Here is a 15,903-nt window from a genome sequence, read left to right as displayed (position 1 = left end):
TTGTCCTGTCAGGATAGGCTGCTGACTTCTTCATAGTCAACTGGTACCATACAGAGGAGGTGCATCTCTTCATGCGGCGAAATGACCCAGAAGTGACAATGCCTTCTCAAGGAATGTCCATGAGATAGTGGACAGTCTGCCAATGCTCCATACAGCACGTCAATAGACAGTACTTTGTCTATATTGTCCGTCTGATGTTTTTGTATCGTTGGTTGCATGTGAGAGCGAGCCCTGCACAGAGTCTTGTCCCGGAAGCTGTTTCACTTACTGCCTTCAGATGCAGAACAGTGTTAGTTGTCAGTCAACGAGGGTTGGTGGACAGCCGGCCGCCTTGTATGCATAGCCAGATAATTTCCCTTTTTGGTTTGACATGTGTGTGGTCTAACATATTCGGACGTTTGTCTGTATCTAAGCGGAATTGGTCACCGCCTCACGCTGAGGTCTTCTCTTTTGCCTAGCGACCTGCGTTGTTTGTGCCTTCACCTGCATCATTCACCATCGTTGTTGGTCCTCATACTTATTTTCCGTTGGACGTACCTCTTCCACTCATTTTCAACCTTAGCTGCCAACTTCCTACCAGGTGGAATAGCCCAGGCTGGAACATTGATTTTCTTCTCTCAGTGTAGAAGGATAGCAATTCGACATGGCTACCAGCAACGAGAAATCGCAGCAGTCCAGTCTGACCTCCAAAATACCACTTCAGATCTTCTGTGCCAATACAGATCTTGGAGACCATGAACCTCCGTGCAGAAAGCCTGGGTCAAAAGCTTGCAGTGGCTGTTTTTTGGTCCAGGTTGGTTATCCTCAATCATTATCTTGACAGGGAACTGATCGCTCGCAGTACTGCAGCAAGGAATGCCAAAAGATCCATTGGCCTGCACACAAGCTCGATTGCAAATCCCCTCTGATCAAGGAGACTTGGAAACCGTCATGGCATATGGAGAGACGAGAACCAGCCTTTATGAGAGTCAGTTTTGTTCATAACTCATTTGGCATGCCGAAATATCTCTGGGGGAATGTTCCGGCGATTGACCTGCTCAATCTGAAAGACAATGAAGCTGATGCTACTGAAGAAAACTTTCGATTACTATTTGCAGGTAAAGACGCCTCCAACCCGAATAACGCTCACATTACCCGCTAACCCGCTCAAAGCATCAGGTGATTTGCGAAATTTCATAAAGTCGGTTCTCGGGCTTCCTCAGAAGTACACCGGTATGTTGGAAACAGTTGTCAACGATAGGGATTTTGATCTTGTATCACGAAATGTGATCCTTCTCTTAACAGCGCTACATTTCGATCCGGACACGGCTGCAATAATCATGCTCCACCTCTGGTACTCTGCTCTGCTTCCTGGACGGATACTCCATCAGCTTCGCGAATCCGTATTACCACTCATCCAAGAAGTGTGCATGAAAATCCAGGCAAAGCCATCCGGGGGGATGCTTTCTAAAAAATGGACTCTTGGAGCGCGATCACTACGGCTTGTCCTTCCTAAAGAGGATTGGAACCTCCTATTATCCTATTTTGAGGTGCCCAAAAGCCTGTCCGCTACCCAGGCTCAAAAGGTTCGCCGGGACACGACCATGGCGTGTCAAAGAAAAGATTATCTGGACCGAGCGCTTTATAAGATCCCACCAGGATGGCGAGCTGGAACGATGAAGTTTCGTGATGATGGGATATTGCTACCGTTCAGCGCTTCGCGTCGAGAGTTTGACACTCCGAATCCGTATGTAATGCTACGACTACTACATGCGCAACGTTGCAGCTAACTAGATGTAGCACATTCTACCAGAATGATTCCCGGTGGCCGCTTGCAGACTCTGCAGGACCTCTGGAAGGCTGGTCAATTGATGAGGTTTTGCAAAAATTACCCGACGCAAAGAACGACATATATGGGGCACTGTTCTTCTATCTGAAGGACCTTCTCACTCGATTCTGCAAGAAGATTGCCAAAATCTCAATCAGCGTACAGCTCCTACATGTGGACGCAGTCGATTTGCCTGACACGCTTAGACAATGTGGAGTCGGCGAGGATTCATTTGACAGAATTGAGGTAAGTGAACCAATATCCTTGGCGTTGGGAATGAGACACGCACAACAGATTCAATTTTATCAGAGGTTTCAAACATGAACTAATCTCTGCCAGCTGTCCAACATTTGTGATGAAGTGTACATAGGGCCCGTTCGCTGCCTTTTTGTCCTCGGTCCTCTTCTCCGAACGCCGGCGTCAAATCCACATGCGACGCTCCTCATGTTGTTCCTCAATGCGATTGAAGAGACTTTCATAAAAGAAGAGAAGAGGGGAAATGTGGATTTCGACTTCGATCCCATGAGGCCCTATTTCCCACGACTGGATGAGATTCTCTCCAGAAGTGTTTATGATCCCGACAATTTGAACGTATGGGCCGCTACAGCGAAATTCAGGGATTTCGATGGGCTATGGGAGCGGTTCACAAAGGATTGCCGATTACATGAGGTCGGAAATGCGACCGGAATGGTCATGAAGGAGAATACGATCGTACCGAAATGGCCCTTGAGGTTGAAGCAGCATGCCACACAGGCAGAGTTCAGCAGGCTACAAGCAAGCGGTCGCACTGGCTGTGAACGATACGCGGAGTGGAGAAGGGCGGCATAATTGCTGAAATAGGGTGATTCTAAATTTGCTACCGTCAGTCGATGATTCCATCTGGGAATATCAGTTTGAGGTTGGTTCTTCGCACGGAGCCAACGGAGTGAGCTGTCTTGGACTCTGCTGTAAATGTACGGAGTGTATCATGCGCCAATCAATCCGCAAGCCTGTCTGTTTATACCGAGCTTATCGCGTGAAGGAGCCTGAATTAAGCAGATTTGGTGCACTGGACAATACATACCTATGAGCATTGAGGTGTAGAATTGATAACCGAACCAGATTCCAGTACGAAGAAGATATGTATTGGGAATAATTAGTGCGGGGGTGGCCGATCTCGCCACAGAAGAAATTGAAAATTCTTCCCCGCATCAACTGCCCACATCGAGACCCTACGAATTTGAGTTTCAATTAGCTAGTCTGGGGACCTTTCCATCATTTTGTTCATCAGCTAGCTGCACAGTCATACCAAAATAAATCTAGAGAGTCATCCACTCCCTGCCACTCTTTTGCAGCTCTCACCGCAAATCTGCTCTACCGTCTTCACTCGCTCGATTAGGCTGCGTCTCGCTTCTTGCTTCATCCCGTTGTAACCTCGATCTCGAGTTTTCATACTTACCCTCCACCAGCGAACATGTGCCCCTCCGCGGAAAATGTTGAGAGCCAGGTAAATGGTGTGAATGGCCATACCAATGGTGCTAATGGAATCAACGGCAGTAAAAAGTGTCTCCTAACGTCAAACAAGTCCATTCTGACAAGATTGTGAAGATCACTCTGGCTATACTGGCATTCATACCCGTGAGAACCCGCACGCTCAATCACGGAACCCATACCAGCCGGTCGGCGATTTTCTCAGCAATATCTCCCGCTTCCAGATCATCGAGAGCACTCTTCGAGAGGGAGAGCAATTTGCCAATGCCTTCTTCGACACCGAGAAGAAGATCGAGATAGCGAAGGCGTTGGACGACTTCGGAGCAGACTACGTGTGTTCTTCGTGCCACGAAGATGTGCATTGGGTTTCTGATTCAGCGATGATAGATCGAACTTACCAGTCCCGCTGCTTCGGAACAATCAAGGCTGGATTGCGAGGCAATCTGCAAGCTCGGATTGAAGTCCAAGGTGAGAATGGATGTCCGCCCTCGGTCCATTCGCACACGCCACTGACGATTCCAGATCCTTACACACATTAGATGTCATATGGACGATGCCAGAATAGCAGTCGAGACCGGTGTCGATGGGGTGTAAGTTCCCGCTTCTCGTACTGCATGCATGGCGAGGCTGAGTACCTCCTTAGTGATGTTGTCATTGGAACCTCCTCGTTTCTTCGAGAGCACTCCCATGGCAAGGATATGACCTACATCAAGAACACCGCAATAGAAGTTATCGAATTTGTCAAGTCCAAGGGCATCGAAATCAGATTTTCTAGCGAAGACTCATTCCGGTCAGATCTTGTCGATCTTCTCTCCCTCTACTCCGCAGTCGATAAGGTTGGTGTCAACCGTGTAGGTATTGCAGACACTGTTGGCTGCGCTTCTCCCCGGCAAGTGTACGACCTCGTCAGAACACTTCGAGGTGTCGTCAATTGTGAGATTGAAATACATCTTCACAACGACACTGGATGTGCGATTGCGAACGCTTATTGTGCGTTGGAAGCTGGCGCTACGCATGTCGACACATCGGTCCTTGGGATTGGCGAGAGAAATGGTATCACTCCGCTGGGTGGTCTTATGGCAAGAATGATTGCAGCAGATCGCGACTATGTCAAGAGCAAGTACAAGCTGGAAAAGATCAAAGATATCGAGGACTTGGTTGCCGAAGCAGTGCAAGTCAATATCCCCTTCAACAACTACATCACTGGATTCTGCGCTTTTACACACAAGGCCGGTATCCACGCAAAGGCTATTTTGAACAACCCAAGCACATACGAAATCATCGATCCGGCCGACTTTGGTATGACTCGCTATGTGCACTTCGCTTCACGTTTGACGGGCTGGAACGCTATCAAGTCAAGAGCGCAGCAGCTAAATATCGAAATGACGGATGCTCAGTACAAAGATTGCACAGCCAAGGTTAAGGCTCTGGCTGACATCAGACCGATTGCCATCGACGATGCAGACAGTATCATCCATGCATTTCACAGAAATATTCTTCATGGCCAGAATAAGCCAATCTTGTTGCCCAACATGAGTGACAAGGAGAAGAAGCTGCTGGCAGAAAAGGAAGAAGAGATCGCTGATGAGCCAGAGAAGAGGGCTTTGGATCAGCAGGTAGCAGAGGAAGCTGACATGGAGAGAACCATCAAAAAGGCACGAACAGCCCAAGTAACAGCATGAAAGACATCTTTTGCATCCAACGGCGCTGTGTTATGGGGGAAAGCTCTGGCTCCAAAAAAGCAGCGGCACGTACTTGGAGGGTGTTTTCAAACATCGCTACATTTACCGGTGAAACTGATCACTATAACTGGTTCAGATCATGCTCCAAACATCCAAATATACAACTACCTACTATAACTATGCTTGAAGACGCTGAGTTGCACTTCTGAAGTTATTGCCCTGCCGATGCTGAAGTACATAACTAAGTGACTATGAATTAAAAAGTGATCGTGCCCCGCAGATGCTTGCCGAGGTCCATCATTTTGTATTTGCCATTTGTATGCTGTTCCACGATTTTCATGTCCCTCGCAATATCATCCTCGCATTAAGGCAACATCTACTAATGGGCTCCTCAGCCCTCCCCATCTCTCTTCAGGACAAATTAAGAAAGTCTCAGGGATATTCCCGCCTCAAGACCTTAAGTACAAACCTCAACTTGTAAGATCGCTCATCCACACCCAGACGCCACCTAACTCCACTTGCAGTCTCCGTAATATTATCTTCGCTTTATTCCTCCTTCGCTACCTGCGGAAATCCTTCTACCTAGTCCGCGGGTATGGCATATTCGGAACTCTCACCATCGCATATTCTCTCTTCCGCAAACGTGCCTATCAGCTCTTTCTCCGCGCTCCAGGCGTGCGGTCCAAAGTTGACAAGCACGTCGCCACGGCTATCACTGAGATCGAAGACAAGCTTGCTCCCCAGGGGCCAGGAGTGACGAGGTATCTGACCTTACCCAAGGAGCCATGGACCGGGCAACAGCTGGATGCGGAGTTGGGTCAATTATGTGAGATGAAAAGGACAAGATGGGAAGACGGGAAGGTTAGCGGTGCGGTTTACCATGGCGGAGAAGATCTGTTGAAGCTACAGGCCAAGACGATGGAGATGTTTGGCGTTGCGAATCCGATACATCCTGATGTATTTCCGGGTGTCAGGAAGATGGAGGCGGAGGTGGTAGCTATGGTTTGGATATCCACCCTGCTCGGCACCATCCCTGATGGCTAATACTCTCAGGTTCTTTCTCTGTTCAATGCTCCACCTCCTGGTGCTGGTACGACTACATCCGGCGGCACTGAATCAATCCTCCTATCAGTCCTTTCCGCTCGCAATAAAGCACACGCTGAACGCTCAGTCACAAACCCCGAACTTATCGTCCCTTCTACCGCCCATGCAGCCTTCCATAAAGCAGCATCCTATTTTAACATCAAGATTCATGTGGTGCCTTGTCCAGCACCAAACTATCGTGTCAGCATACCGAAAGTCAGGAGGCTGATCAACCCGAATACGATTATGCTGGTAGGTAGTGCTCCCAACTACCCCCACGGCATTGTTGATGATATTCCTGCCCTCTCCCGCCTAGCATTAAGCTATAACGGTGGAATTCCTTTGCACGTGGACTGCTGTCTCGGCTCCTTCTTGATGCCCTTCCTCCCATCCGCTGGCTTCCCTTCCCCATTTGCCGAGACAGGAGGTTTCGATTTCCGAGTGCCTGGCGTCACTTCGATTTCAGTCGACACGCACAAATATGGCTTCGCACCCAAAGGCAATTCCGTAATCTTGTATCGGAGCAAGCAGTTGAGACAGTACCAGTATTTCATCTGCCCTAACTGGAGTGGCGGTGTCTACGGCTCACCCTCAATGGCTGGAAGCAGACCAGGGGCGCTAATTGCAGGGTGCTGGGCTTCTATGATGTCGGTTGGGGAAGCTGGATACATCGAATCCTGCCACAAGATTGTTGGCACACGAATCACCATACAGAACGCAATCATCGAGCATCCAATCCTGAAAGGAAGCCTAAAGGTGCTGGGCGAGCCTAGCGTCAGTGTTGTCGCGTTTGAGTCTGTTGATCCGGATGTAGATTTATATGACCTGGCGGATGGAATGAGCAGCCGAGGATGGCATTTGAATGCACTACAGCATCCGCCAGGGATCCACGTTGCCGTTACCTTGCCAATGACCAAGGGTGAGGCGGTGGAGAGATTGATCAATGATCTTGTGGAGGCCGTCAAAGTGGAGAAGGAGAAGGCGGATGAGATGAGAAGGAGTGGTACCGGGTTTCAAGGAGAGAAGAAACGTGGCAATGCAGGGGCATTGTATGGTGTGGCAGGAAAGATACCAGATAAGAGTGTTGTTGAGAGGTTGGTGGTAGGGTTTTTGGATACGTTGTACAAAGCATAGCAGGCAGCTGGGGAAGTCTTCTGAAGAGCTCGCTGAAAGAAAATGCAGTAGATGATAGGGCTATTACGTGGCTGAAGGAGGACAGCCTGTACCAAAAGCCAATAATCATCACAACCTTCCTGCTGCAAGCACAGAACACGAGGTATAAGTATGAATATATGAATACCGTCTCAACTTGCTGAAATTCATCTTCCCAAAGAGAGTTAAAAAAACAAAACTCCTGAGCAAAACAATACCACAGAAGACTCCTGTAGTAAGACTTCACAGTCCTCCAGCTCCATCTCCAGCTTCCAAAAACTGACCGGGAAAAGACAAGGTGTTCTGTGATAAGAAACACCAAAATGTAGGCGCCATGGTTTGTCCCGCTCTCACGCCCCAATGGAGTCAGCAGGCCCAGGGGAATATGACGCCCTCCCACCACCAGACCCAGACAAATCGTCTTCGAACCGAGCTCAGCCTGGGTTTTTGGCCCCGACGAACTCAAGGCCCTCCGAATTGCCGGTCGTGGTGGTGTAGATTTATTGTGTAGATCTGTCGACTTGGAAGATTGACATTATTGCGGAAAGATAAAAATGGCTCCTTTGAATCCGTCGATATGTTCGCGATGCTACGACTGAGACACACCGCTCACGCGACAAGCATCAGCGAAGTGATGGATGCGTGTGGGCAGGGCCAGGAGCAGGGCGATTCAGATCTGGTGTGTTAAAAAATGAAGGAGCTGTGGGTATGAATTTATTTTTATGTAGAGAGTTTGGTAGATACCGAAGATCTGCCGGCGCTAGTATCGTGACTGCAGAGAGTGGAAGACTGAGACTTGGCATACAGTAAATCTCATGAGTTGAACTTCTTTACCTGGAATGTTGAGCTGATTCCTCCGCTGTGATATTTGCCCCTTCCGCAAGAACATCTTGGAGATACGAGAGTTGTGAGTAGTCGGGCCCGAAATGGCGGACATAGACTACGAGCAGCAGAACCGTATCCGCATCGCTCTGGGCCTGAAGCCTTTACCCGTCCCAGGCGCTTCATCGGCTGCTACCACCACCACGATCACCAGTGGCCCCAAATTCAAAGACCATCCATCCTCCGATGACTCTGAAGAAGAAGACCCTGCAAGCACCCTCGAGACCCGCCAGGCAGCCAGCTACGACAACTGGAAGAAAATCCAAGATGACGCCGAGGCGAAGAAACGACGAGCAGCTAAAGCCGAAGCGATCAAGAAAGCCCGGGACGCAGCGCAGAAATATGTGAAGCTCGAGGGAAAAGGACTGGGTGATGCGGATCCAGATGTGGATAAGGATACGCGATCGTGGCTTTTGGGAGCGAACAAGAGGCAGAAGAAGCTGGAGCGGGAGAGGGCGAGGAGGATGGAGGAGGAGTTGGCGGAACGAGAGAGGCTTGCGGCGGTGGAATATAGTGCTAAGGATTTGGCGGGCGTGAAGGTCGGGCATGAGATTACCGATTTTGAGGACGGGCTAGCTGGGGAGAGTGGGGAGCAGATTTTGACGTTGAAGGACACGACGATTGACGAGAACGAGGAGGAAGGCGATGAGTTGGAGAATGCGGATATCAAAGAGAGAGAGAGGTTGAGGGAAAGGCTGGAGCTGAAGAAGAAGCCGATTTATGATCCGCATGCTGCGGAGGAAAATGGGGAGAAGAAGGTTCTGGCGCAGTATGATGAGGAGATTGAGGGAAAGAAAAGGAAGCATTTCGTATTTGATGGCCAGGGGACTACTGTTGAGGAGCGGGAGGCTAAGAGGCAGCAGATTGGAGACAGGTTGAAGAATCAGCCGATCAGCCTTGATTTCTTGAAGTCTGAGCCCAAATCAGACTACATGGAGGTGTCCGAAGTCAAAATAAGGAAGCCGAAGAAGTCGCGGAAGAAGGCTGCACGGCAGAGAGCGCTCGACCAAGACGATGACATTTTCCCGCAGCAGGCAAACGGCCATGCTTCGAACCATGACTCCATGGATGTGGATGGTGCTGCTTCTACTGCAACAGCAAGAAGGAAGACAATTGAGAAGGATATCGTGGACGATGAAGACCTTCAAGCCTCTCTAGCTATTCAAAGAAGAGCCGCTTTTAAGAAGAGAAAGAGGCAACGCCCAGAAGATATTGCACGACAGATCCAAGAGGAAGGCTCTGCAACCCCTGGTGAGATGGACGTTGATGGTGCCGACGCCTCTGAGGATGACCCAGGCCTGGTCATTGACGAGACATCAGAGTTCGTGGCCAACTTACAACGTCCTACAGAAACAAACGAACAACCGGTGAAATCTGTTCAAAAATCCGTAGAGAATGGTGGAAGAGCTGTCTCGGAAGAATTTGCGGATATCGATATGAAAGAAACATATAATGGCGTAGAAGACGAAGAAGCTCTTCTTGCTGGCCTCAGGAGAGAGAGGTCGACAGTAACGCCTGACCTCACCACTACTGGTCTGGACGAAGAGGCCACCATGGACCAGGGTGTGGGTGCTGCATTCAACCTACTGAAACAGAGAGGGTTGGTCAAAACAGCTGACATGGGAGACATCAATGCCCTTCATCGAGACCGACAACGCTTTCTCGCTGAGAAGCAGCGCCGCGAAGCAGAAGCCGAACAAAAGGCCCGTTTGCAACGAGAACGAGATCGAAGTTCCGGCAAGCTCGAACGCATGTCAGCCAGAGAACGAGAAGAGCATGCACGTTGGGAGAACAAACAGCGTGATCAGCTGGAATCCCGCCAAATGGCCGACGTCTTCAACCGAGAATACAAGCCTGATGTGCAGTTGAAGTATGTGGATGAGCATGGTCGGTTCATGAATCAGAAGGAGGCGTTCAAGCACTTGAGTCATCAATTTCATGGCAAGGGGAGTGGCAAGCAGAAGACGGAGAAGCACTTGAAGAAGATCGATGATGAGAAGAAAAGAGAAGCTATGAGTGCTTTGGATGCCAGTCAGGCTACTGGCATGAATAATGCTATGGGCACGACAGCGAAGAGGAATAAACAGGCTGGTGTGAGACTAGGCTGATAGGAACAGGTTTCGTTCCATGCCATATTCGTCTGCTGTGGTTGCTACTTGTTAGCATTATCCAGATGCCTCCAGCCCTAAGCGAAGCTGACTTCATGATAAACATTGACTGGCGGAGCAAGACAATTCTATAGCAGGCAACAAACGTAAGGCCAGTCCAGATAGAACCAAAGTAAATATCACGATACACAATGAGCTTGAGAGCCTGTTTTTTCCTACCAGGTCTTCTAGTAGTTCCTGCAATATAGCAGAATCATTGGTATGTATGCTCAAACTAGTTAGAAAAGAGGCTGTGGTGGGACAAACAAGATGTTGTGAGAGGATGCTTTGCAGTCCCGCACAATCTTGCATCACTTAGTTCGCCATCATGGTCACAGGGGATTCGCCACCGTTGCACTAGCGTGGCGCTAATGAATTACCCCTGGACTTTGGGAGAGCAAAAAATTGTCTCCAAGTAGTAGCTCAAGCTCATTGCGTCCACTCGTTCACCTATCGATCTTTAGGGCTATTGTCTCGTTTCGCTGCTTCTTCACTCCTCACTATGCTCTCGGCATTGCGACCCGCTACTCTACAGGCAGGTCACCAAAATTGTATTCGTGTTATGGCTGCGCGATGCGCTTCAACCTGGGCGAAGGTCCCGCAAGGTCCTCCAGATGCAATCCTTGGTATCACAGAGGCTTTCAAGACAGACAGCTTCAAGGAGAAAATCAATTTAGGCGTTGGCGCTTACCGTAAGGATCTGTCTCAAGAGCCGGAGCTCTTCGCACTGTGACTCATTGTTAGCAGGTGATGACAAGGGCAAGCCATACGTGTTACCGTCTGTCCGAACAGCAGAGGAGAAGGTCGTCGCTTCCAAGCTTGACAAGGAATATGCCGGTATCACTGGTGTCCCAGCCTTCACCAAGGCAGCTGCGCTTCTGGCGTACGGACCTGATTCGGCTCCAATCAAGGAAGATCGGATTGCCATCACACAATCAATCTCAGGCACCGGTGCACTTCGAATAGGCGGCGCTTTCCTCCAACGATTCTATCCTCATGGCAAGAAGATCTATATCCCAACACCTAGCTGGGCGAATCATAATGCTGTCTTCACGGATTCAGGGCTTGAAGTTGAGAAGTACAGATATTACAACCAAAATACCATTGGTCTGGACTTTGACGGAATGGTCGAGGACCTCAAGGCTGCTCCCAAAAGCTCGATAGTCCTGCTCCATGCTTGTGCCCACAATCCTACGGGCATTGATCCTACTGAGGAGCAATGGAGAAAAATCAGCGATGTCGTCAAGGAGAGAGAGCATTATCCATTCTTTGACATGGCGTATCAAGGCTTTGCGAGCGGGGATACCAACAAGGACGCTTTCGCTGTCAGACACTTTATCCAGCAGGGACATGGAATAGTGCTAGCCCAGAGTTTTGCCAAGAACATGGTTAGTTTATCGTCCAACCAGATCGTTGATTAAAGCTAAGCCATGCGTCAGGGTCTATACGGCGAGCGTGTTGGAGCTTTCTCGATCGTCTGTGAATCAGCAGAGGAAAAGAAGAGAGTGGATTCCCAGATCAAGATCTTAGTCCGGCCACTCTACTCGAACCCGCCGGTTCATGGTGCCCGCATTGCATCTGAAATCCTCAACGACCCTGCATTGAACAAGCAATGGCTCACCGAGGTAAAGGGGATGGCTGACCGCATCATCGAGATGAGGGCTCTCCTCAAAAAGAACCTGCAGGATCTTGGCAGCAAACACAACTGGGACCACATCACAAACCAGGTGAGTTGGCGTACATTGGTTCGCCCACTAGTCGTTTATTGATCTCTGATATAGATTGGTATGTTTGCCTACACTGGTCTGAAGCCCGAACAGATGGATGTGCTAGCCAAGGAACACTCTGTCTACGCGACGAAGGATGGACGGATCTCTGTTGCTGGCATCACTACTGGCAATGTCAAGAGGCTGGCCGAGGCTATTTACAAGGTAACCGGCTAAACATGTTCCGCTGGAGGACTTGTCTTATGTGTCTCCAATGGCTGTTTACCACACTTTCTTGATTTGTTCCTGGCATTCCTGGGTGGCATGGCAGGATAGACCAATGAGCGCTTTTGACTATAAAGGCAAGTGAAGCAAGACAGATAACAGCGACGATCAGAACTGCTAGAATCGGCTATGCAGTGATCAGCATCAATAAACGTGATAGCACCTCCTCGTGCACAGCAGTGAGAATCGTGGCCCAGCATATCTAACTTCAAGTCAACCGTGTTTGAACCTTTCTTTTATTGGGCACTGCTATTGGATCTCCGGTACGTCGAAGAGTGCCTCTTCGAAGCCAGGCTACGAGCCATGGCTCATTCTTCTTACCCGTCTGGTATGGACAACACTATTCCTGTGACCTCTGTTGCCTTGATACTTACCGTCACAACCGTGCTCGGCTTGGCTAGACCACCCCCTCATGCTGGGGCCTTCGTGGTGGGTGTCTGCGCTTGCGGCTGCGAAGGTTTTTTAATTATTGCCAATTCAGCGATTCCCGTTCCGGCAGATATTCTGGCAGATCAGTCTACGCTTCTAACAGCTAGTCTTTGGGTGGCAGGTGGCACTAGTTAAGCACCTGCAGCAGATTAACATCATCTTTTACCCTATCGGGCTATCACCCACCCCTGCCCAACTGCACCTCCAAATCTCGGACTTCTGGACCAAAAAATCTTCTCTCTTCGGGCTTGTGAAGGGCGGGAGCGTGGGGATTTATTGCTCCTGCTTGCGTTTCCCATGGTCCCCCCAAGCAACACGTCCATTACTCACTATTGAATCCACTGGCCTCCCCTTTCGTTTGCTGTATTTGTCTTGTCTGATGTCTCGGGTGAGATTCTTTCGAGGCCGACTACACGACGTCATACCGCAGTAAACGCTACTGGTATCACACTTCCATTGCGCAGCAAGCTAAAGTTTTGTTTCTGTTTGGGAGCGTTCGGCCAGCTGGTTGCCGGTTGTTGGTTACTATCTGGACTGGTCACGCCGTATCTGCAAGCTCCCCAGGCGTCCGATGACAAGAGCCTACAGACCCAAACCCGAATCGTAACTGCCCATCGAGGTAAAAGGCCGAGGGCCCGTTACGTGTGGATCTGCTGCCGTGGGGGACAGATAATTGGGATTGCTCTACTAACTAGTAGTTGATGCCCCACCAGGTGGCATGCCATGCAATACCATGACAGGAGATGCGCTGAGCTGCTGTCCTTTTGGAACTCTGTTGCGGCTAGAACCCATCCATGTGGCTGTCAAATCTGCCCATCCTCTCCGTAAAAGATGATAGACAAAACAAATAAGGGGAAAATGGTACTCGTACTCTAAACCCATCCACTCCTGACGTCGGGTCCCACAAAAAATACCCGCACCGCAACTGAATTATTGAGTGCCTGACAGTAAGAGTAGTGGTATGTTGTAGTAGTAAAAGGAAAATGTCCAAGCGCGAAGGGGAAGGAGCCTCTCAAATCAATTTCTTTCGCTTAACTATCTCAACCCTACCATCCCCAGTTTGTTCGCACGCATGCACTTCCATTTTCCATCATCTCCCTCCCTGTTTAGATCCTATTGCTAGACGTGAGCGGTGTGCCACTGAAGCTGTTGCCAGTCATCCCCACCCGGCACAGGTAGTGAATGGTTCATCGGGCATAGCTTTATCCCTCAACTGTATCGTGCCGGTCCGCACTTTACTTTGACGGGGAGGGATAGCTGCATCTGGAGCCTTGTGTGTGCTTGCGGGCATTTTAACCTGACAAGTAAGTTAGACCCCTCTACCTCCTACCATCATCTTCTGTGAGAGCTTCATCGTCGCTACAACACATCAACCCTGGGCGCAGGGACCTGCTCAGTATGACTTGCCGTGCACAAACCCGTTCACAAACCCGTTACTGTCTCAAACGGCGCATCCAAGACACAGACAGCCTCAACTGCAGCTCAACCACGGCGAATGTGATCCCAAGAAGGCGGGATGAAGAAATGAGCCTCAAGACCCTTCTCGAGTCAGCACTAGATATCACACGCGCATGATCTCCATGGCTGGCCTTCATAAGGAATTGATCGTCAAATGCTGTCATGTGTTTGTCACCACCACAGCCTACCCTGCCTGGAGGACTTACACGGTACTTGGACCACAAGCTACTCAGTCACTCTTCTTAAGCCATCCTGCCACTACTCGTGGCTTCACGTCTCAAGAATGTTATACGGCCGAGACTGACTGCACTTCGGACCAGAATTGCGTTCAGGGTTGTTGGAGCTCTGATCACTTCCATATCAGACTAGCCACGTCTTTACCTGCATCAAACCCCGTCTCGACCTCTCCTTGGGACTCCCTCTGAGGCTTGATCATTGGATCCAAAAAAAAGCTTGTACGCGTTGCTTCAGTACGATTTTGGGTTGCGCTGACTGTCAATCTCTCACTAGGGGGAGGAAGTGCTTGTGACGAATCTTGGAAACAGACCCTCTATTACCCATCATACCAACGGACGGCTCCTGGTGTCCTTTGTTAATGTAACATGGCAGAAGAAAACGTTAGTGACCGTTACCTCCCTGTTGTCTCCTCTTCAGCCAAACCCTGCCTACGTTTATGGCTCATGGCGTCGGAATGTCACCAATTGCCTCCCATTCGATGACAGACTGACAGTACGAAACTACTAGCATGACGAGTCCCTAGACTTTGGCGATAATGTCGAAATGTCGACTTTTGAACAGATCCTGGACATGGATGATGATGAAGACGACAAAGAATTCTCCAAGGGAATAGTCTTCGGCTTCCTAGAGCAGGCCGAGCAGACCTTCGACAAGATGGAAGCATCACTGTACGATGCTCGTGAGCTCTTTTCTACACCTGATCCTCGCTGATGCCTTCTCTAGTGCATCGAAAGACCTCCCTGAACTGTCGTCTCTGGGACACTTCCTGAAAGGATCATCGGCCACCCTTGGCTTTGTCAAAGTCAAGGACCAATGCGAACGAATACAGCACTTTGGTGCAAAAAAGGATGAAACCGGCACTGGTAATATTCAAGATGAAGAATACTGTTTGCGTATGATTTCCGAGGCCTTAGCCGAAGCGAAGAAGACCTTCAACGAGGTTGCTGCACTGATGAGACAATACTATGCAGAGTCATAGACGTGGACAGCTCCACATTACGAATTTGAGATGGAAACAGCTCTTTCTCATGCATTGTTAGCTTGAGGTGCGAGACAGTTTGATGGCGTCTGTCAATTTTCGTCCACGTCTTCCCACACCTATACATGATTTGCACATACAGATCAGTACTGCTCTTAGAGTATACAAGCATTGATCTAGGTGTTCTCTGCTTAATTCTCCACAAAAAGTCTTCATACTTGCAACCTGGAGCTTCTGGATCATCGCTCTCTTCGCTCTTCTCTTTCTCCTTGTCCCCTGTTAGCCTGCTACTTCCCCTCTTCTTTTCAATACCATTATGAACCATTCGAAATGGGGCTTTCAAACTCTGGATTGCCACTTCACAAACCCCTGGATGATACAAGGTCTGCAAAGCACTGGGTAAACTCTCTCCAGAAACCTTTAGCCGTCGAACAAAGTCCATGTGCTGATCAAAAGTACAGCCAGCGCCTGGAAAGAGCACTGCAACTCGCTGACCATCCTAGAGGAGTGAGCATCATAACCCACGTTTCAGCTCTCGTCTCGAAGCTCCTCTTTCCCTGTCTGGCTTGGACGATGTATCAACCGA

At 49.5% G+C, this 15,903-nt stretch overlaps 5 protein-coding genes across 5 annotated transcripts; all 5 read left to right on the top strand.

Annotated features, from left to right (window-relative positions):
* Positions 1-643: 643 nt before the first annotated feature.
* EPUS_03773 (uncharacterized protein) lies at positions 644-2,635 on the top strand (the record flags this gene model as incomplete). Its single annotated transcript, XM_007807756.1, has 5 exons — positions 644-793; positions 842-1,097; positions 1,159-1,726; positions 1,780-2,053; positions 2,147-2,635. 5 exons carry the CDS (start codon positions 644-646, stop codon positions 2,633-2,635), a joined length of 1,737 nt encoding a protein of 578 aa, XP_007805947.1.
* Positions 2,636-3,260: 625 nt separating this feature from the next.
* On the top strand, positions 3,261-4,959 carry EPUS_03772 (Homocitrate synthase; the record flags this gene model as incomplete). Its single annotated transcript, XM_007807755.1, has 5 exons — positions 3,261-3,342; positions 3,395-3,609; positions 3,665-3,745; positions 3,800-3,867; positions 3,921-4,959. The coding sequence occupies 5 exons, from the start codon at positions 3,261-3,263 to the stop codon at positions 4,957-4,959; spliced, it is 1,485 nt and encodes a 494-aa protein (XP_007805946.1).
* A 382-nt stretch (positions 4,960-5,341) lies between these two features.
* Positions 5,342-7,176, top strand: EPUS_03771 (uncharacterized protein; the record flags this gene model as incomplete). The annotated part of the gene is made up of 3 exons (XM_007807754.1): positions 5,342-5,436; positions 5,484-5,961; positions 6,013-7,176. The coding sequence occupies 3 exons, from the start codon at positions 5,342-5,344 to the stop codon at positions 7,174-7,176; spliced, it is 1,737 nt and encodes a 578-aa protein (XP_007805945.1).
* Positions 7,177-8,120: 944 nt separating this feature from the next.
* Positions 8,121-10,184, top strand: EPUS_03770 (uncharacterized protein; the record flags this gene model as incomplete). The annotated part of the gene is made up of 1 exon (XM_007807753.1): positions 8,121-10,184. The coding sequence occupies one exon, from the start codon at positions 8,121-8,123 to the stop codon at positions 10,182-10,184; it is 2,064 nt and encodes a 687-aa protein (XP_007805944.1).
* A 541-nt stretch (positions 10,185-10,725) lies between these two features.
* On the top strand, positions 10,726-15,317 carry EPUS_03769 (Aspartate aminotransferase; the record flags this gene model as incomplete). Its single annotated transcript, XM_007807752.1, has 6 exons — positions 10,726-10,915; positions 10,971-11,611; positions 11,663-11,950; positions 12,005-12,154; positions 14,846-15,006; positions 15,062-15,317. 6 exons carry the CDS (start codon positions 10,726-10,728, stop codon positions 15,315-15,317), a joined length of 1,686 nt encoding a protein of 561 aa, XP_007805943.1.
* Positions 15,318-15,903: the final 586 nt, after the last annotated feature.

Source organism: Endocarpon pusillum (assembly GCF_000464535.1).
Source record: "Endocarpon pusillum Z07020 unplaced genomic scaffold scaffold7240, whole genome shotgun sequence".
Lineage (NCBI taxonomy): Eukaryota > Fungi > Ascomycota > Eurotiomycetes > Verrucariales > Verrucariaceae > Endocarpon > Endocarpon pusillum.
The sequence above is the reverse complement of the archived record's forward strand: the minus strand, read 5'-3'. Positions and strand labels throughout refer to the sequence as shown.